General features: G+C 52.3%; 1 protein-coding gene across 1 annotated transcript; it reads right to left on the reverse strand.

The window, feature by feature from the left end:
* Positions 1-3,468: 3,468 nt before the first annotated feature.
* NCLIV_042570 (putative ABC transporter) lies at positions 3,469-13,906 on the reverse strand (the record flags this gene model as incomplete). Its single annotated transcript, XM_003881174.1, has 17 exons — positions 3,469-3,532; positions 4,038-4,114; positions 4,630-4,731; positions 5,361-5,468; positions 5,945-6,074; positions 6,366-6,450; positions 7,027-7,102; positions 7,600-7,666; positions 8,086-8,400; positions 8,603-8,703; positions 9,071-9,151; positions 9,659-9,883; positions 10,558-10,771; positions 11,182-11,312; positions 12,140-12,342; positions 12,963-13,100; positions 13,531-13,906. The coding sequence occupies 17 exons, from the start codon at positions 13,904-13,906 to the stop codon at positions 3,469-3,471; spliced, it is 2,493 nt and encodes an 830-aa protein (XP_003881223.1).
* Between the last annotated feature and the right edge of the window lie 4,944 nt (positions 13,907-18,850).

Here is an 18,850-nt window from a genome sequence, read left to right on the forward strand (position 1 = left end):
GCTTTCCCAAGGAAAAAAACAGGAGAGAAGGGCTCCGTGGACGGGGAGACGCGAAGAGGGTGACGCGACAAACGGCAAAGTGAAAAAAAGACTGAATGGGTCAGGAGATGTTGAAAGACGGGGGAAGACAGAGGGTTTGTCTCGGTGGCAAGGACGCCCAGAGGCCGAATCGAACAAACTGCACACAGGCGGAAGTTCGAGGAAAGATGAAACGTTCGAGAGAACAGACATACCCGGGAAAGTCTCTTTCCAAACCCGATTCGGTTCAAAACCGCGAAGGCGAGACGAGAAGAAACTGGCACCAAAGACACACACACACAAAGACGAAGAGAAGTCAACAGGGGCTGAGTGCCGAGAGAGACGATCCCCAAGAACCGGAGCGAGAAGAAAGCAAGGCGAGGACAAAGAGCAGAACTGCAGAGCGGGAGAGCTCTCCTGAGGCGGCGGGTTTTCTCTCTCCTTCCTCTCTTTCTCCGGCGTTCGAATCTTCTGGGGTGAGGGGGAAAGGCGTGGCAGGCAAGCGCCGGGAAAAGAGGAAAAAAAATCCGTTTTTTTCCGGTGCGTGTCTTGAACGCGACAGCAGGCAGCGCACACAGAGCCAGGTTGTGGGTTAGGAGAGTTTTGGCGCATGCCCAGACCGAGCAATGCTTCCCAAAAGCGGAAAAGGCAGAAGCAAAAGAGGAAGAGGAACAGAGAAGGCGTTCAGAGGTCTGAAGTGCCCCAAGCGAGAAGCTGCCACGTGTGCTGTGCGTGTGAGGACTCTCCCTGGAGAATCCACAACGGCACGCGCACGCAGATCCGCCTTCCCGCCGGTAAAAAAGTCCGGAACTTGTGCTGCTTCGTGTGCAGTCTCACCCCGAAGGCCTTTGCACGCCCCTTTTCCAGGAAAACGAGGTTTCACGAGTCTGGTGAAAACGGCCTCGGCAGAACCCGCTCTCTCGTCGAAACGCATGCAGATAAAAAAAATCCGAAACGCATGCAACGGTCACTCTCAGCAATCCCGGCCCTCTCAGCCGCAACCAAACCAACTGCAGAGATTGCTCTCACCAAGTCCGTCCACGTTTCTGGGTTAAAGTTCACCTGGGTATATGCAACTGTATCTTTGGAAATACAAATAAATTTGAAGTTTAAGGCACCCATATCTATATATATATATATATATATATATATGTAAAATACGGAAATGTGATTGTACGTATACAGGCAGATATACACGGATCGACTGTTGGAGCGGCCACAGACAGACGTGGTCAATAATTATCTACGCCTTTATGTAGAAGGAAAATTGACGTTTTTGTGAAGTGGTGACGCTTTTGGAGATTAAACGTCATTTCTTCGACAGGCTCGTCTAGTCGACACCCAGCAGTCACAGGCCGCGTTTTTCAAAGGCTCTGAATATGGATTGATTCATATGTCCAAGGGGACAGATAAGAAAACAGATTCAGGGAGAGAGACCTCAAGATCGACAGAGGAAAATATAGAGAGGACAGATAGATTACAGGTACACATCATGGTAGATAGATAGATAGAGATAGATAGATATAGATAGATATAGATAGATATATATATATATATATAGATAGATAGATAGATAGATAGATAGATGGATAGATAGATAGATATAGATAGATAGATAGATAGATAGATAGATAGATAGATAGATAGACAGATAGATAGATATAGATAGATATAGATAGATAGATAGATAGATAGATAGATAGATAGACAGATAGATAGATAGATAGATAGAGATAGATAGAGATAGATATAGATAGATATAGATATAGATATATATATATATATAGATAGATAGATAGATAGATAGATAGATAGATAGATAGATGGAGAAAGACACAGATAGAACGGCAGGAGGCGTGTTTCATCGAGAAGCGGCACGTTTTATTTCCGTCGAAACATGAAAGTCCCTTTCTGGCAACGAACAGGAACCACGAAGGAGCTATCCTGTGTCGGTTCTTCTGCGCGCAATAGAGCCATGCTGCGTGTGTGCACGTCGAAGCCTCGGCAGTTTTTTCCCGAGAGTCGTGAAAAAGTGAGCGGCGAGCACATCGTTCAGAGTTCTTTCTCATCCTCCCCACGAAGATTCCTTTGACTATGAGACCTGAGACAGGCTGCGTTCCCCCCGATCGTCCGAGAGCCGCCCTAACTACCCCCTCCCCCCCCCCTAGGCTGGTTCCCACATAACTTGACAGCAGCGACTTCGATTGCACACAGCCTCTTTCCCAGCGGCTCTGTGGGGACGAAAGAAAACGCATGCAAAAATCCCAAAAATTTTGTGCACCTCGCGACACGGAATCCGATTCCTTCTGGCGCTTCATAGAGAGACTACGCGCAACAAGCCGAAATGGAAACTGGTGAGAGCGGAGCCTCCAAATCAAAACCACAGCTTTGTCTTCCCTATCATCTCTCAGAAAAACACACGTGTACATGAACAATACGCGTTTCTACACATTTAGCTACATGTACACATTTACATATCTATATCTATATATATATATATATATCTATATATATATATATATATGTATTTATGTATTTGTGTGTATATATAAGTGTATAAATACATATGTATCCGAGCCTATTTTGCTGGAATGATGATCGCAGGTACTCTTTCCAGCAAGTAAAAAGGACAGTTTGTCGGTGGAGGATAAGACATGCCCAGCGTTCCTCGTCGCCCGTGCAGCGATCGCTGTGCCGCTGCGGCAGCGCGGCGCGTTTCTTTCTCGCTGGCATTTTTACATGTCACGCGCGGGGAAAACGAAGTCTGAAAGAAGAGAAAGTCATGACTTGACTTGTGCGGTCGAGTCGAAAAATGAAGAATACCAGATGTCCACACGAAAATCTAAAAGTGTCGCCTTCTGCCCAAGACACCAGACACGTCGAATCCAACGTGTTCGCGGCAGAGCGTGGCTTCTCAGCGCTACAGACGCGCACCAGCCGCGCCTCTCAGTTCAAAGACCTCTCCCAGTTCCCCTTTCGCCGCCGCTCCTTCCCCTTCACGCTGAGTTTTCGAAGCGGAGGCATGAAACGGAAAGAGACACGAGAAGAAAAGAAGTGGGAGAAGAAAAGAAGAAAAGTGGGGGAAGAAAAGAAGAAAAGTGGGCGAAGAAGAGCGAGTAAGGGAGAAGAAAGGGGAGGACTCGCGACCGCAACAGAGGTCTTCTCAAAGTTCTCTCTCTGAAGCCGCTTCCGCGTGTGTTCGGAAAAAGGATTTATTGAATGGCGAAAAGAAACGCATTCGGCGCGCTCCTTGACAGCTCTGTTGTCCTTCGACTCTTTTTTCCCGATGGCCCCCTGTCGAGTATCCAGGAGACTTACGCAGAGAGACAAAAACGCGAGACTCGCCTCGTGCCCGATCTCCATTACCTTCAGAGCTTAATCGCCCTCAAGAATGCACTGAGCATTCGAGAGGAAAACCTCACGCCCCTGGAAACGGAACATGGGTGCTTCTCATTGGTTTTCTTTTATTCGACGCGTGCGCCAGGTGAGCGCAACCATGCCTATCAGCCGTGTACTGCACGCCACGCAAACAGCACACGCAAAGAGCGACAAAACCCCTGATGCCTTCGGCCGTCTTCTGTAACCCCCCAGATATCTCGACAAATCGATATATATACAAATATATTTATAAAGTGGCTGCAGACGCGAAAGGAAACTCCGGTACACGCCCTGGGACTGCCTCCAGCTCCGCCGGGGTCCACGCGACCAGGCAAGCACGACTTTCCCGACTCTGTTCTCAGCTGTGTACACAGACCGATAAGCGCCTCGTATTTTCACGCATGTCGACCGAATCCAAAGCACCATTATATTTAAACAGGCTAGTGTATCAATCTCTCTCTCTCTATATATATATATAAATATATGTACGCAAGATCCATATATGAATATACGTATGTAGCGATACTGGCAGGTCGGGCATTGATCCGTGGCGTGGGGTGGAGGTGCGGCAGCGCGGCAGGTCGAGTTGCGTTGCTCATTCGCGGGAAGATCTTTAGTCTCTCTGCGCCGAGGGGCCTTACCAGATTCCGAGGACGAACATCATGCCTATGTAGAGCCAGAACGTGTCCCGTTTGAATCCGAAGGTGTTGTCTAGGAACTGCAACGACGGAGCCACACACGGCCGGTACGCACGGAGATGCAGTCGAGGTTCCCAGTTTTCTCCAGCCTCCAGAGAGACCTTCCCAGGAGCGCCTTGACGCAGCGAAAGTGTCTTTTTCGAGTTCGCAAAACCTTCCCACTTTCCGTCCTAAACTAAATCGCAGGATTGCATGCACACTCCCGCCTCAAACACACGTGAAGCGGGCACAGGCCGCTCGCGCCTCCCGCCGAGCTTGCTGGCGAGACTGCTGTCTCTGCGCGCAAGAGCTCCAACGCTAGTCCAAAGACTTTCAACATACCGTTTACCTACAACTGTACGGAACGTAAAAAACCTCTAGGTTCTGGAACGGATTACGCTACGTCGCGGAACCAGGAGAGCATGTGTGGTGCATCGCTCGAAGCTAATAGCCCAGCGCAGATGTCACTGCATTCGAAAGCGATTGGGGAGCTCACCAGTCTTTGTGCTCTCCGAGTGAAGACAGTGGATTCCAGAGCGAAGACAGCGACGCTTACCTCGAGGCCGGAGAGGGGAGGCCGCGCTGGCGAGGTGATCTCTGCGTCCGTGAAGATGGTCACGGTGAAGCACGGGAGCGCGTATTTGAACGGAGACAGGTACTGTCAAAAAACAAAAGAGAGACGGTGAGAGCGGCGGTGTCTGCATGCGCACGCGGCGGAAACGAGTTTCGTGGACATGCGAAGCGACTGTTCAGAGGAACCCCCCACTTTACGGCGCGGACAAGGGACAACGCAGGCTCCGACTCCTGCCGGTCGGAGAGTCGAAACACGTCGCGATCTCTGGCGCGCGGAGCGTCTCAACTTTTTCAGGAGACATGCGTTTCCCAGCGCCGAGCACGAAACGGCGAGCGGCTTTGCCGAGAGAGATCGAGAACCCGAGGTCGTCTCTGCGTCTCAGAGACAACTACATGGAGACGAGCAGTCTCCTGTCCCAGCCCCAGGCAGGAGCGACATCGGGGAAAACCTTTGATTTCCATGGACACAAGAAAGAAAGGCTTTTCCAGAGCTGCCTGTCGCGGAGATCTCTCGCGGACCAGCAGTGAAAATCCTAAGAACGATCTAGAGCCATGGTGTCACACGTTTTCACACAGAAGTGACGCCTTGACACGTAAAAACATCAGAGAAGACATCGAGGATTCACGCGTTGCAGCCGCGCCTCCACGAAAACTTTTAGAGACGAGAAGACGCGGCAGACAGCCCATTCGCGCGACTTCCCACAGCAGACTCACCACGATCCAAATCCAGAACTTTCCCAATTCATCCAGCTTAACCATGAACCCTGAGAAGAGCGTGAGCACCATCTGCATGATCTGCAGCACGACGGTCGACACCACTGGCTGCGAACGACAGCGGAGACGCATGTGTGAAAAACGAGAGAACTGTGAAAAGAAAGAAAATGCCTCAGTCAATATACGTATTTGTAGGAGGAGAAGAGATGCACTTTAGATACAGATGTAGAACAAAATATTGATCTACTGGGAGACAGAGAGATTGAGAGACACAGGCAGAGAGATACCTAACGAGATGCACAGAGAGAAAGAGATGTGCCAAAACCATGCGCGTACTCACACATATGTATATACATATATACATACATATATACATGTATATGTATACAGAGATACACATGGATACATATATATATATATATATGTATATTGGTACATCTACCGGTGTGCAAAAGGCTGCGTCCAAGACAGAGAAGCTGTGCGTGCATGTATGCATGATGTTGTCCCTCCTGACTCGAAGTCGTTTGTTTTTTTTGCGCGATTGGAGAAACGAGAAAGAGGCGCACCGTCATCCCTTTGCTTACATTTGTGATGAGGGAGACGACGACGTAAGTGTAGGACAACATGACTTGGATCGTCAGCAGCGTGATGGCCAAGGAAGCAAAGTACTTGCTCACAGAGTCGCCGCCTAAACCAGCTATCCAGTAGACAATTCTGCGAAGCGAGAGACAGGGAAAAGCACGCACGAAACGCGCTGGCCGACCTCCCAGGGAAGAAGAGACAAGGGGGGGGGAATGATCTGCGCGGAGGCCCGTGGCCTGGGCTGCGGAAAAGACGCGAATTCCACAGAGGCGTGGAAGTGCATGCACACCGCCGAAACCCTCGTTTTCAGTCTCCGATCCCTCAAGAGGAGAGAGCAACGAAGAAAAAAAAGCGGGGAACCACCCGAGACTCCCCGAACCGTGTGCTGGCCAGAGCTCTCTGTGTGCGCATGTGTGAGCCTACACGTGGTAGATGAAGGGAAAGATCAGCCAGAGCACAGAGTCCGCAGTAATGCGCCCAATGAAGTAGAGAGGCATGCGCGTGGCGCCTGCGGGCACAGAAAAGACAACGTTTTTTCGCTTCCGGTTGTTGGCTCGGTGTCGAGAGGTTTCCAACTGTGCTCAAACGCCAGAAAAGAACTGGGATCTGCAACTCGAGTCCCGTCCACGTCTGCTTCAAAACGGGACCGTGGCCACGACGAGAGACAGAAGTTTCACACGCAGAAGAAAGGTGTTCCGTGGATCTACCGCGCTTAGATTCAACAGTCCGGCCGGTGAACCGTTCACGCCCATCCCTCAAGAAGCCGCGCTTCTCAGGGGGAACCACTGGCCACGCAACTACGCGATTTCTCCAGAGAGCTGTGCGTCGCGTGAGGAACGACTGGTCTTCTCGCGGCTCCAATCAGGCGTGAGGCAGAGAAAGCGGCTGGGAGGACGGAGAGAAACAGCATCGAAGCGTGCGGCGCACGAGTGCGTTTTGAAGGTCAAAACGCGCGAGTCTCAGCCACGTTTTCGTGCAGAGCGAGGGTTGTCGCTGCACTATGGCGCAGGAGGCAGGTGCGCACACTGACTCCGGTTGCGTCTTTGGGATTCCGGCGCCGTGTGACGCGATCTCGGGTCCTTACCGGATTCATACTCGCGCTGAATGATTGGACGCTCCTTGTTAAACGCCATGGAGGCGCCAAAGAGACACGCCATCGACTGAGAGACAGCGAAGCAGGGAGGCAAAACCAGAAAACTTTCACACAGCCCACACACCGATTGATGCATCTTCTCCGAACACCTGGCAACTCGAAAAGTGCGCTCGCTGAATGGCGTGCAAACGGTTCTCGTGAAACGCAAAGAAACACTCGAGGTAAAACAGATACTGAACACTTCGTTTTACAAATACATATATATATATATATTATATATTTATATATGTTGCAAGCACATGTACAAGGATATATCTACACATATCCATATATACGCATGTACACGGAATTCCATATATATATATATATATATATGTGTGTGTATATGTGTGTATATGTGTGTATGCATATATGGATACACGGAGGGTCACACGAGATAATGTTTTGCTTCCATTGAGGCTGGAGCGCCGGCGTCGGGAACGAGTTCGTGACATGCGTCTCTGCAGAAAGTGGCGGTTGAGAGGGAAACGGGAGCAGGCCATCCGGTGAACAAGAGCCTCTTACCTCGCTGAGGATGATGTAAAAGGAGGACGATACTTTATTCCACGCGTCGGAGCTTTGCCACGTCAAGCTGTAGAGACACCCGCCGGAGCGCGGCATGAGGGACCGTGAGACAAGCGAAAAGAAAGCAACTCCGTGCGTTTCGGAAAGCATTGTCTTTTGCCTTCGACGTCACGTGTCCAGGGAGAAGCCATACGAGAAAATGAGGAGAGCCAGGGAAAGCGTCTGCTCTTTTCGTGCACTTCCACGGGGCGCTCCCGAACGCAGAACCCCGCCTCTTCACGCAGTTTGCAGGTCACTCGTCTAAAACCCAGATGCGCGCGTCTCTGGACGTCTGTGCACGTTTAAATGCATGCGATATATGCTATATATAGATAGATGCGCATGTACACGCACATGCATGTGTTTTTCTCTGCGTATCGATGGAGTCCGGTGTTTTTTTAATCGCTTTGAAGCGCATTTGCACGTCTTTCCTCGAGCATCTCTTACCGGTAGTACATGAATGCGGGGATGAGGGCGCTGATGAGGGTGGTGATGAGTTTGACGTATGTCGAGAACGAATCGCGACTTCTGAGCAGAGCACTGCGGTGGATTTGGAGCCAGCTTTCGTTGAAGACGCTGATTTTGTCCCTCTTCATTTCCTCCAGGACAGCTTTCGACATGGCGCCTCCCTGCAGCATGTACTGGGCACGGGAGCTAAGTTTCCGACTCACGTGCGTCCGATCGTCGTGCAGGCTGTCGCGCTTCGGGACGTCCATAGGGCCCGCCGGTCCCAGGCTGTTTCGGGCACTGAGGTTCTGGTCTCTGGAAAGGACAGACAATTCTGAAAAACAGACGCGGTGAGAGGAGGCGAGAGCAGGCGAATGCCGGCAGCCCACGGGTGACAGAACGTTCTGCGAGGAGAGAGGGACGGATACAGCGAAGAACGGCGCACAGACAGGAACGCGAGGTGCGGCGGCTTTCACCTCTTTCGCCTGTTTTTTCCCCCTTTCATGCGGCCACTTACAAGGCAGAGTCGTCAGACTGGTGCGACATTGATCGCGATCTCAACCCCGTATCTCTTTTCTCCACGCGAAGGTCGTCCCGTCCGTGCGGGGGAGTGGAGCTCTGGAGAGCAACGCAGAGAGAATAACATCCACATACTCTCAGATGCATGTGGTAGTATCTACGCAGGGCAGACGCGAATGGGCGCCGGCCTGCACTGGACGGAAGAGACAGTTTTGCAGCAAGGTGGAAGCAGGAAAGGGAAAGGAAGCGCCTGGAGACAGCAACAGACGTGCGCCATGCACAGGCGGGCAACGGAACGACGAGAACACAGGCACACTGTTGCAAAGGAATTCAACGCAGCACTTCCGCCCCGCTCCTTCCCGCGATTCAACAGACTGAGACAGAGACAACAAGGGTGAGGGAAAGACTGAGAGAGACACAGAGAACAAGGGTGAGGGACAGACTTAGAGAGACAGAGAGAACTTACTGGTGGTGTGTCGAGTGACGAAATGAGACGCTGAATCCGCATCTGGTCGGAAGAAGCGGCAATGCGTCCGCCGAGAGCCTCCTGGAGAGAAAACAATACGAGCTCGCGTCGGTTTGCGGCCACGATTTGGGTCGTTCGTCTCTCGCGGTTTTTCTTCGAAGCTATGGATGCTCGGAACCCACTTAAGTTTTGTCTCGTGCTGAGTGCTGCTTGTGCTCTACAGAGTGCTTCTCATCCCCGTGTCTTTCTTCTCAGCAAGGCGCGATTCCACAGATGCGCCCTTACCTCCGTTCATCCACTCAAATGTGTATAGACGAGAACGGACCTCTGCCGACCTCCAGAAATATACACATCTCTACATGTATATCCGCACATGCAGATATATATATATATATATGGAACTAGATGCGGATGAGTGTACGTATGCATGCAGTGCATTGTGGGAGTGTAGAACTCCGCAGACGCGACCCCGGGTGCGAGTGCATGTTGCTGCTTCAAATAATTGGATTGGAGACGTCCCGGAAAGTCGCGGTCAGGTTCTAGGCCGATGGGCACTGCGTGCACGTCTGCGTCCGCTTCTTCGCTCACCCACTGCTCGAGGAAGGCGGGGCCTTCGCGCCGCCAGCGATCGGCCCATTCGAATGTTCGCTGGAGCGCTTCCTCTCGGTTCTCGTCTGTCACTGCAGTTGTCTTTATGAGGAACTCCGCGGGGTTCATATCCGCTTCGCAGGCTTGGCCGAGGCGGGCAAACCAGGCAATGGACGCCTCCCGCGGCCCGCAGTAGAGAATGTGTCCCTCCGACATCAGCAAGACCTACGACAAGATTGCGCCGAAAAAGCCGATAAAAAAAGTAAACGCAGCCGGGCGGAGGATGCAACGCCACAGGCGCACACACGAAGCGAAAGAGAGCGATCGCGTCTCGCGTGTGGAAAGCCGCCGGCACGCGAAAGACACGGGGAGTCATGCAGACCGTGCGGAAGCCGGAAAACGATCGAAAAAGAATGGAGCCTGCGGCAATTGTGCAGTCCGGCGAAGGGCAAAGGGAACCCGCGTCACGCGCACGCGCGAGAGGGACACACTTCAGCCCTGTTTGCAAGCAGATATACGAAACTTTTCACAGACATACACAGGTAGATATACAGATATATGTGTGTGTGCATATATATATAAAGATATATGCATAGGTGTGCGTGGCTCCGCGTAGGAGGAGAAAAGTGTTGGGTGCGTGACGGATGTGCGTGTTTTGGCGAGAAGGGTGTCTCTGCAAAGATGGGGGTATCGAGAGACCCGTGCGTAGGTCGATGCAATGTACGGCGAAAGCGCATGCAGTGTACTAGAAACACTTGTTCTGAGTAAGAGGAGACGCCCAGGCCTGTTCAGGTCTCACGGGGAGTCTCCCTGGGATGTGGGACCACTGACGGCCTCTCTCAAGGCGCTTTCCGATCCCATAGCTTTCTCTCTTCTCTGCCTCGACAGCTTTTCCTCACCTTGTTAAATTCCGCAAAGACACTGGAGCTCGGTTGGTGGATAGTGCAAACGACGGTTCGGCCTCCCAAAGCGAGATCCTTCAACAGCTTCACCACCTGCATCGCCATGTACGAGTCGAGGCCGCTCGTGGGTTCATCCGCGAAGACCACGCACGGCTCAGTCAGCAGCTCTGTCGCCACAGACAGGCGCCGCTGCTCGCCTCCGGAGATTCCGCTGCATGCACAAGTGGGGGAAAAATACGACGCGCGGTCGGCGGAACGCCAGGCAGGCCTCGGGAGGACGAAACCAGAGATTCGAGGCGCATCTCGGAAAGAACATCAACGCGGAAGAGGGGTGAAGAGGCAGAGGCAGGCAACGGCCTAGAGAGTTCTGCGTGCGTGCAATGCTTCCCTAAAGTTCCAGCCCGTTTCCTTTCGTGGATAGATATCTTGAGGAAGACGGCAGACCCACATGCGTCGATTTTTAGAAAAGTGAAGTGGAACGCTTGGACACAATACACCGAACTACGGTGCCGGTCTTGACCATAAAGATGAAACGTGTGCGTTGACGATCAAAAAGGAGAAAGCGTGGACCAGGAACTCCAGTGTACATACACCCCAGAGAGCTGTGGAAGGCGAACTTACACGAGTTGATGCTGAGAGACATTGCCAATCAGGGAATTCGCGACTTTTGACAGGCCAACCTTTTCAATCATGGTCTTCACAGTCGCTGCTCGTTCGTGTGAGGAGATCGACGGCGGCAACCGCAGGGCGGCCTGAGAACCAGATTTCCGGAACCCACACGGAACGTTTCGCTCCTGTAAGCATTTACGTGTATTCAAATCATTGTCTGTAGAAGTATAGATGCATAGGTTCACACGCGTATGTGTAGACACAAAGAGAGACACAAAAGTTGGTAAGCGTGGCGAGAGAATTGCAAATCCCGACGCTTCCTCCGCAGCTACATGGAGACGTTTCGCTCTCACAAGATAGCCCAGGAAACGGGAAAGAAATAAGAGGGACTGTGGAGGCGCGTTTTGGTGCGAGGAGTTGACGGGGTTCCGTGCCGCCTTGCTCTCGAATGAAAGAACACTACGGGTTCAGGAATGACAGTTAAGACACAGCCCGCGACTCGCAGCCTCCGGCTTCTCGAGCTTACACTCGTCAACGAGGAGGCAGTTACGGACTGCCGAAAGGCACCGATTTACTCCCTCCACATAGGCATGTCAGTATGTGTCCCTACATCTGGATCTGTATTTCAACAGGACATTTATATGTACACATGCACAGTTGTATACAAAGAGGCACTGAGTTATAACCGACACGGACATGCATAGGCTCTCGATGCACCCGTGCCTACAGTTGTATACCTATATATACATATGTATACATATATACATACATATGTATACATATATGCATACATATGTATACATATATACATACATATGTACGCATATATATACACATGTATATATATATATATATATATATGAAGACACGTAGATTCGTAGGCATATTTCATGCGGTGAACGAAAGAGATTTCTGGATCCGTAACGTGCAGAGCACCGTCAAAGGCCGTGCTCTGTGGGTGGGCTCGGACCTGGTACTCGAGATGCTCCTGAACCGTCAAGGCTCCGAAAAACATCACTTCTTGTTGCACGAAGCAGGAAATCGCCTTCGACACCTCAGGAGGCAGCTCCATGCCATTGAACTGGACGCGTCCACCGACATTCTTCGCCAGCCGCCCCGAGAGAACATTCAAGAGAGTCGTCTTGCCGGCTCCACTACTGCCCATTAGGGCGACTGCAAGAGCGCAGAAAAGAAACGGAGACAACAGCGAGAGGCGGTCAACAAAAAGCAAACAAAAAGTATGGACAGCACAAGCATCCAACAGAGAATCAGCAAATGTATATATATATATATATATAAAGTCGGGTAGCGCGTTAAGCTCAATACCGCAAAACGGTTCACACACGCACCAGCTCTATGGAGAGAAACCCCCCCACGGTGAAGATCTCGGTTGACGCGAGACATGGAAGAGTGGCGAGAACCTCAGTTGTTTTTGCTCTATGTGCAGTGTCCACGGGCTCAAGAAGCTTCTGTTTGTCTCTCGCGACACGGAATAGCGGAAACATCAGGAAATGCTGCATGTGCTTCGTTGCGTGAGATGACGTTTCCCAAGAACAGCGTGACCCCGCGGAGGCCGAAGCACGCGTATGCCAGTTTTGTGCGTGCTCCGATGCGTGCCTAAATTAAAGCATACCCCTTCGTATTCCTGACCGTCTTTTTCGCTCACTGTACAGCGGTTGATTCACGCAAAAAAACAAGGTTTATTTCTGCACATTTTGAGCATCTCTGCATATGCGGAACTGTGGTGGGAAATCGCAGATGTAGAAAACCGTGTTTCGTCCTCAGCGGCTCACCGCAGTCTCCAGGACTGAAGGAAGCTTGCACGCCTTCCAGGGAAAGAATTCGCTTCCTGGTTGGCTGAGCGACCGGCCGATTCACAAGATTTTTCAACGTCCTCCTGACGAAGCCATCGCCCGGAGTGACAACGTCCACTGCAACGAGCAGAAGGCAAAGAGGCACAGGACACGCTCACGATCCTCTCCAGTTGACGAGAAAGGCGCAGAACGCGAGAAGTGGACTTTCTGTCGAAAACCCAAGGTCTGCTCTCCTCAGAAGTCTTTTCCGCTCAAAACGGGACACCAAAGACCTCCGAGACACAGGCAGATGTGGGTATCTCCACATATATATATATATACATATGCATATGCGGATATATAAAATACATGTGAGAGCAGGCGAAAAAGTGTCCCTGTGCAGTCGCAGGTGTCTACGTGGGGTGCCTGAGCATCAAGCCGGGCGAGGGAGAGGGTTCGCGTGAAAGGAGGCATATTTGGACCTACGCCCGGAGCAAGGAGCAGAACGTGGTGGGTACCGTTCGTTTCCTTTGCACGCGTACAAACATGCGCGTGGAGTGAGGCGTACTTGTGAGGTCTTCGAAGCTGAGCGTGACGAGCGGGAGCCCGTCGTAGTGGTGAGAAGTTCCGTCGTCCGCACTGACACGGACGGGGCTTCCGAGTCCACTTTCTGCAGTTTCCCGGGGAACTCCATCGTCAGGCTGTCGAGACACTCCTTCTTCGAGGAGGCGGGCCTGCTCTCCGGGGTCGTCCACGGACGGATTCGACGCCTTCTTCACCTGAGAGCCGAGCGTCGCTGCAGCGCCAGGTGCGACTCGACTTGCGCGTGCTGGCCCATCTGCGGGAGGGGGTGCGCCCGGGGCGTCTGTTTGAGTCCCGTCGACGGCTTGGTAGACAGCAGGAAGAGAGCCTTGCGCTTCTGGACTGCCAGAGTGAGAATTCATCTTTTTTCAAGCGTTCAAAGGAGCAGAAGGCAGGGGTCCGAACCCCGGCGACGGAGACAGCTCTCGGGAGATATGCGGAGCGAGGAAAAGCGTAGGGCAGGACGCGAGAGACAAAGACCAGCGGTAGGTCAGAAGCAAAGCGGCCAGGAAGGTGTGCAGGCTGAAAGCTTGAGAGCGAGAGACAGAAAGGGTATGTGGATTCAGGCGGTCGCAGGAAGACAGCGGGTGGGCTTCTTCTGGGAGGGAGAGCCTTCCGGCGCGGCCACGACGCTCGTGCAGAGAGTTCGGGCACGGACGGCTCGAGATATATGGGACAGAAAATCGCCGGTGGTCAGGCTCCTCGACTTGTTCACGGCGAATGTGTAAAAAACGAAGCAAAACAAGACGGGGGCCGAGATTACGAGAAGAGTCCAGGTCGAGTTGCCTGTGTCTGTCCAGGAACCCGCGCGAAAAAGCGGCGAGTCGCGCGCGACGGCGCTGGTTTCTCGTTGAGAAGAGGTTCCCCTTTTCGTCTCGCAAACAAAAAGTTCAAAGAGAGCCCGTTCGGTTGAAAGACACGGAACGAGGAGCTGGCGATTGGGCTCGTCCTCGCGGCGCTCGGCGGCTCGGCGGCTCGGCGGCTCGGCAGCTCGGCGGCTCGGCGGCTCGGCGGCTCGATCCGGAAGAAGACATCGATGAAACGTGTTCGCGGCCGTGCCGGAAGGAAAAGAGGAGAAAAGGGCGCGAGTCAGCGCGGCATGTCGCCAACGCGCCTCGTCGTGGGTATCGGTGGCGACGAAAAATTCGAAAACACGAACGAGAAAACGGAACAGCGCAGGCGTTTTTCCTCGACACCCATGGAGGCGGGCACGGAGTGTCGGGGGAGGTCACTGGGCGGCCAAGTAGCTGTTAAACAGAGCCTCCATCCACCGGCAGGCATTCAACGTAGCTGCAACAAAAGAGGCTGGGAGAGAAAGGGAGACGAGCGAAAGATTGCTCTCTTTCACCACGAGATTGCACATTCCCGTGTTTGGAGGACTGAATGGGAGTCCGGGTCGCCGGTTCGGCGCTCCTCGACAGCGCGCCGAGCGGAAAGAACAGTCGCGTGTGTGGACGGATGCAAGGAAAGATTTGCTCCGAAGGAAGAACATCCCACGGTCGTGCATCAGAACCCACCCGCTCCTTAGAGCAGCAAAGATGGAAACACCGCGTCCTCCGGTACTGCCCAGTTTTCTCCGGAGCAAGAGACGGATTCACCCTCGGACGTCTCCGTTAGTCCGCACATTTTCACACGAAGACAAGCAAGGCGCCTCCCGTGACAAAAAAGAGCGAGCGCGTGTTTGCGCGAGCAAAGTCGGGTCGATGAATGAAGACGCGGTGTTGTTCTCGCATAGTCACAGGGCCGACGGACCGTTCAACAAGCTGCACACTGCCACAAATAGTCTATTACCCCGTAAGTGCATCGTTGACGGCCTGGTGCGGGAACTGTTAGAACGCACCGGACGGGCTGGGATGTCTCTGCCAATATCGAGACAAGCTGGTACGTCTGTGTGCGTATAAATGTGTATATATGTATATTCCAGTGGGTCCGAAATTGCCAAGCATGAAAAGTCCAACTTTTAACGGGCGTAGAGAGGAGTAGAGTTGCTTGCGCAACTGATCTAGTCTAGAACACGCCGCTGGTCACAAAGCAAATACTTGGAACAACTTTAGATCAGCTTTTCCCGTTCCTCTTCAGAGATCTCAGTCCCGTAGGAAGTCACCCGTGCAACAGTTGTGTTGGTAGTGCCGTGCAGAAACTCAGTCGGTGCCGAAAAAAAGGCGATGACTAAGAGCGACACCGATTCGCCCTTTTAAGCTGTGTCAAAAGAGTATCTTTGCCAATCGAGTTCGGCGGTGTTATTTCGATCGAACAGAATCGGAATCAGAAGCTCGGTCGCGCAAACTAATGCCGTGAGGCGGATATGGACAGGCAGAAAGTCGTGGTCCTCTCTACGGAGAAGGTGACGCCTCTGAGATTCTGGCCGCGTCGCCTCCAGGACAGAAAAGAGGTGCCAAAGGAAACAAGAGACAAAAGCAGAGAGTTTGAAAGAAAGAAGAGCATTCGAGGGAGACAGGAGGGAGAAAAGAGATCCGCGTCCACCCCAGAAGTAGAGAGTTTGAAAGAAAGAAGAGCATTCGAGGGAGACAGGAGGGAGAAAAGAGGTCCGCGTCCGCCCCAGAAGTAGAGAGTTTGAAAGAAAGAAGAGCACTCGAGGGAAACAGGAGGGAGAAAAGAGGTCCGCGTCCATCCCAGAAGTAGAGAGTTTGAAAGAAAGAAGAGCATTCGAGGGAAACAGGAGGGAGAAAAGAGGTCCGCGTCCACCCCAGAAGTAGAGAGTTTGAAAGAAAGAAGAGCATTCGAGGGAAAAAGGAGGGAGAAAAGAGATCCGCGTCCGCCCCAGAAGTAGAGAGTTTGAAAGAAAGAAGAGCATTCGAGGGAAAAAGGAGGGAGAAAAGAGATCCGCGTCCGCCCCAGAAGTAGAGAGTTTGAAAGAAAGAAGAGCATTCGAGGGAAACAGGAGGGAGAAAAGAGATCCGCGTCCGCCCCAGAAGTAGAGAGTTTGAAAGAAAGAAGAGCATTCGAGGGAAACAGGAGGGAGAAAAGAGCTCCTCGTCTGTTGCATCTATCTTTCAGAAAGTGAGGTGGCGTGTACAAAGGCTTCTTCCTTCTCTGTACTCGGTTCAGCCAGTTCTTCCCGCATGAACCGGGCTGCGTCCGCTGTGAAACGGAGCATGTCTCTCTCTAGCACAGGGTCAAAAGGTCGGAACAGTGCCTCCAGCGCTTCCCGCCCGTCGCTTACTTGTATCCCTTCAGCTCTTCCTCTTTCGCGATCGTCCTCGCTAGCAAAAGCCAGAAGATGGGTAGCCCTCTTTAGTTCATAGCACAGACGATCCTGCTTCTCGAACTTTGGCTGTAGAACCTCCAATTCGCGGAACGGATCTTCCACGACAAATGTGCCGAACTGCAACATGTCCATCCTCCTTCCTGTGTTCATAAACACAGACAAACGCTAGAAGAGCACAAGGGATCACGCATCTACGGGGTCAAGACATCGGATGACAAGGCGATTCGATGACGCCTAGTGGACCCCTCGTAGTCCGGGAGAGACGGAAAAGGAATCGGTCCTACCCCTCGTCGAACAAGGTGCCGGAGCAGCGCGGCCGAAACGCGGGAAATTCACACACTATGGAGAAAAGGGTAGAGAGGCTGTGATCTCCATTTTGTTGAAACTGCAGTAGTGCTTCGTGGGAGCACCAATCCGGTAGTAAGCTATAAGATAGGTAGCTAGTCTACCATATAAGATGTAAGTCGCTTGTGGAATACCACCTTTTCTGTCCGGATCTAAAAGTCTGCAGCTTTTTTGCCAAACCAGTCCTTGTTCACGCGCCAGAGGTCATTTCGCGGTCCTGACCCAACTCAAAGCAGGCGTTTCCCTCGATGCAGTCTCTACACTTCTCCGTCGAAATCATACTCGACTGTGGGAATTATGCCGCGTCATTCCCCACGGGAAGCAGATGTGCCTTGTATAATGTGCGCGTTCAGTCCCCACCAGAGACTTGTTCTCTGTTTCGGTATGAACCCCGTCCCGGCGAGGATCCACCGTGCAGATAAATACACGCTAAAATATGTATAATAGAAAAGTTTACGGAAATGCATATACCCAAAGACACCTTTATGGGCGCGTCCCATGTACTGAGCACACGGAACCGGTATTCACGTCCTGCGCAGGGTTCACAAATCCCAATGTTCAATTGAGCGGAGCGCACGGCGAAACAGAAAGGATTTCTCGTCGTAACTTACCGACAGCTGAGTACTTGTCCAGAAATGTCTTTCTGTGATCATCTCCGACTGCTTCCCAGTCCTGAAGCCACTGGCGTTGTTGGACAACGTGTGCGGGTGGTGTTTCTTCGTCCTCAAGAGCCGACCAGATCGTCTCGGCGGCAAGCGCCACGAGAAATTTGTGCGTGTCAGTAGAAAGCGACGAAGAGACGTCTCCCTTCACAATTGAGTGGCTATTTCGAGCCCTTTCTTGACGCCGGGGCGGCAGTGGTTGCCGAGGGATGATGGTGTTCATAAGTTTCCATTGATGGCGGTGTATAGGCACCCTGGGATTCCCCATCCAAAGTGCCAAATCTATTTTCCGAAGGAATACACCTCGGTGAAGATCTGCAAAACCTAACGCAAAAGGGAGACTCGCTCCATTAGGTCGACGCATTTTCAGTATTGATGCTCGCTCCCGGGGCTCTCGTCTCCACCAACACATTTCCTCTGTCGCCTCTTTCTCGACAGTTGGACTAGGTGACCATACACAATCGCCGGCCTTGGCCTTTGCAGTGGGCATACGAGTGGGAGGCGAGTTGTAGCGGAGTGAAATGACATGAGAATAGGGATTGAACTCGTAGGCGTAAAAGCGGAAGAACTCGTAAAGAAGCTGTGCAAGAGCCCGCCCGCCGTCGATCGCGGCTGCGGCAGAAATATTCGACGCCGGATCGACAGCGCCACTGCCTGAGCACATGACCCCAGACGAAAAGGAAGGGGACGACGGCGAGGAAATCGAGGAGGAATGGTTTCCGTCGGGACGCCACGCGCTCTGTCGAAGAGTTTCTTTCATGCGAGAGTTTGGTTGTTCCGGGGCAGAGACCCACGGATCAAGAAACCAACAATTGTCCACACCGTTCCAAAAATCCACCGCGGGCTCGGACATGTTAGCCTGTGTAGACATCCAGCACAGGGACAGAGTTCTGCAGAAGGGAGTGGTCCACCGCAGGGATATTTTGGTTCGGGCTCGACTGCCACACCAACATCGCTGTCACTTACAAAGACGGTCATCGTGTCTGTGATGTGCATCACGAGCAGATACGCTTCCCTGTCTAATGAGAACTTTTGCCTACGTTTCCCCCACGGGCACCCCACCACACCTC

Source organism: Neospora caninum, chromosome IX (assembly GCF_000208865.1).
Source record: "Neospora caninum Liverpool complete genome, chromosome IX".
Classification (NCBI taxonomy): Eukaryota; Apicomplexa; class Conoidasida; order Eucoccidiorida; family Sarcocystidae; genus Neospora; species Neospora caninum.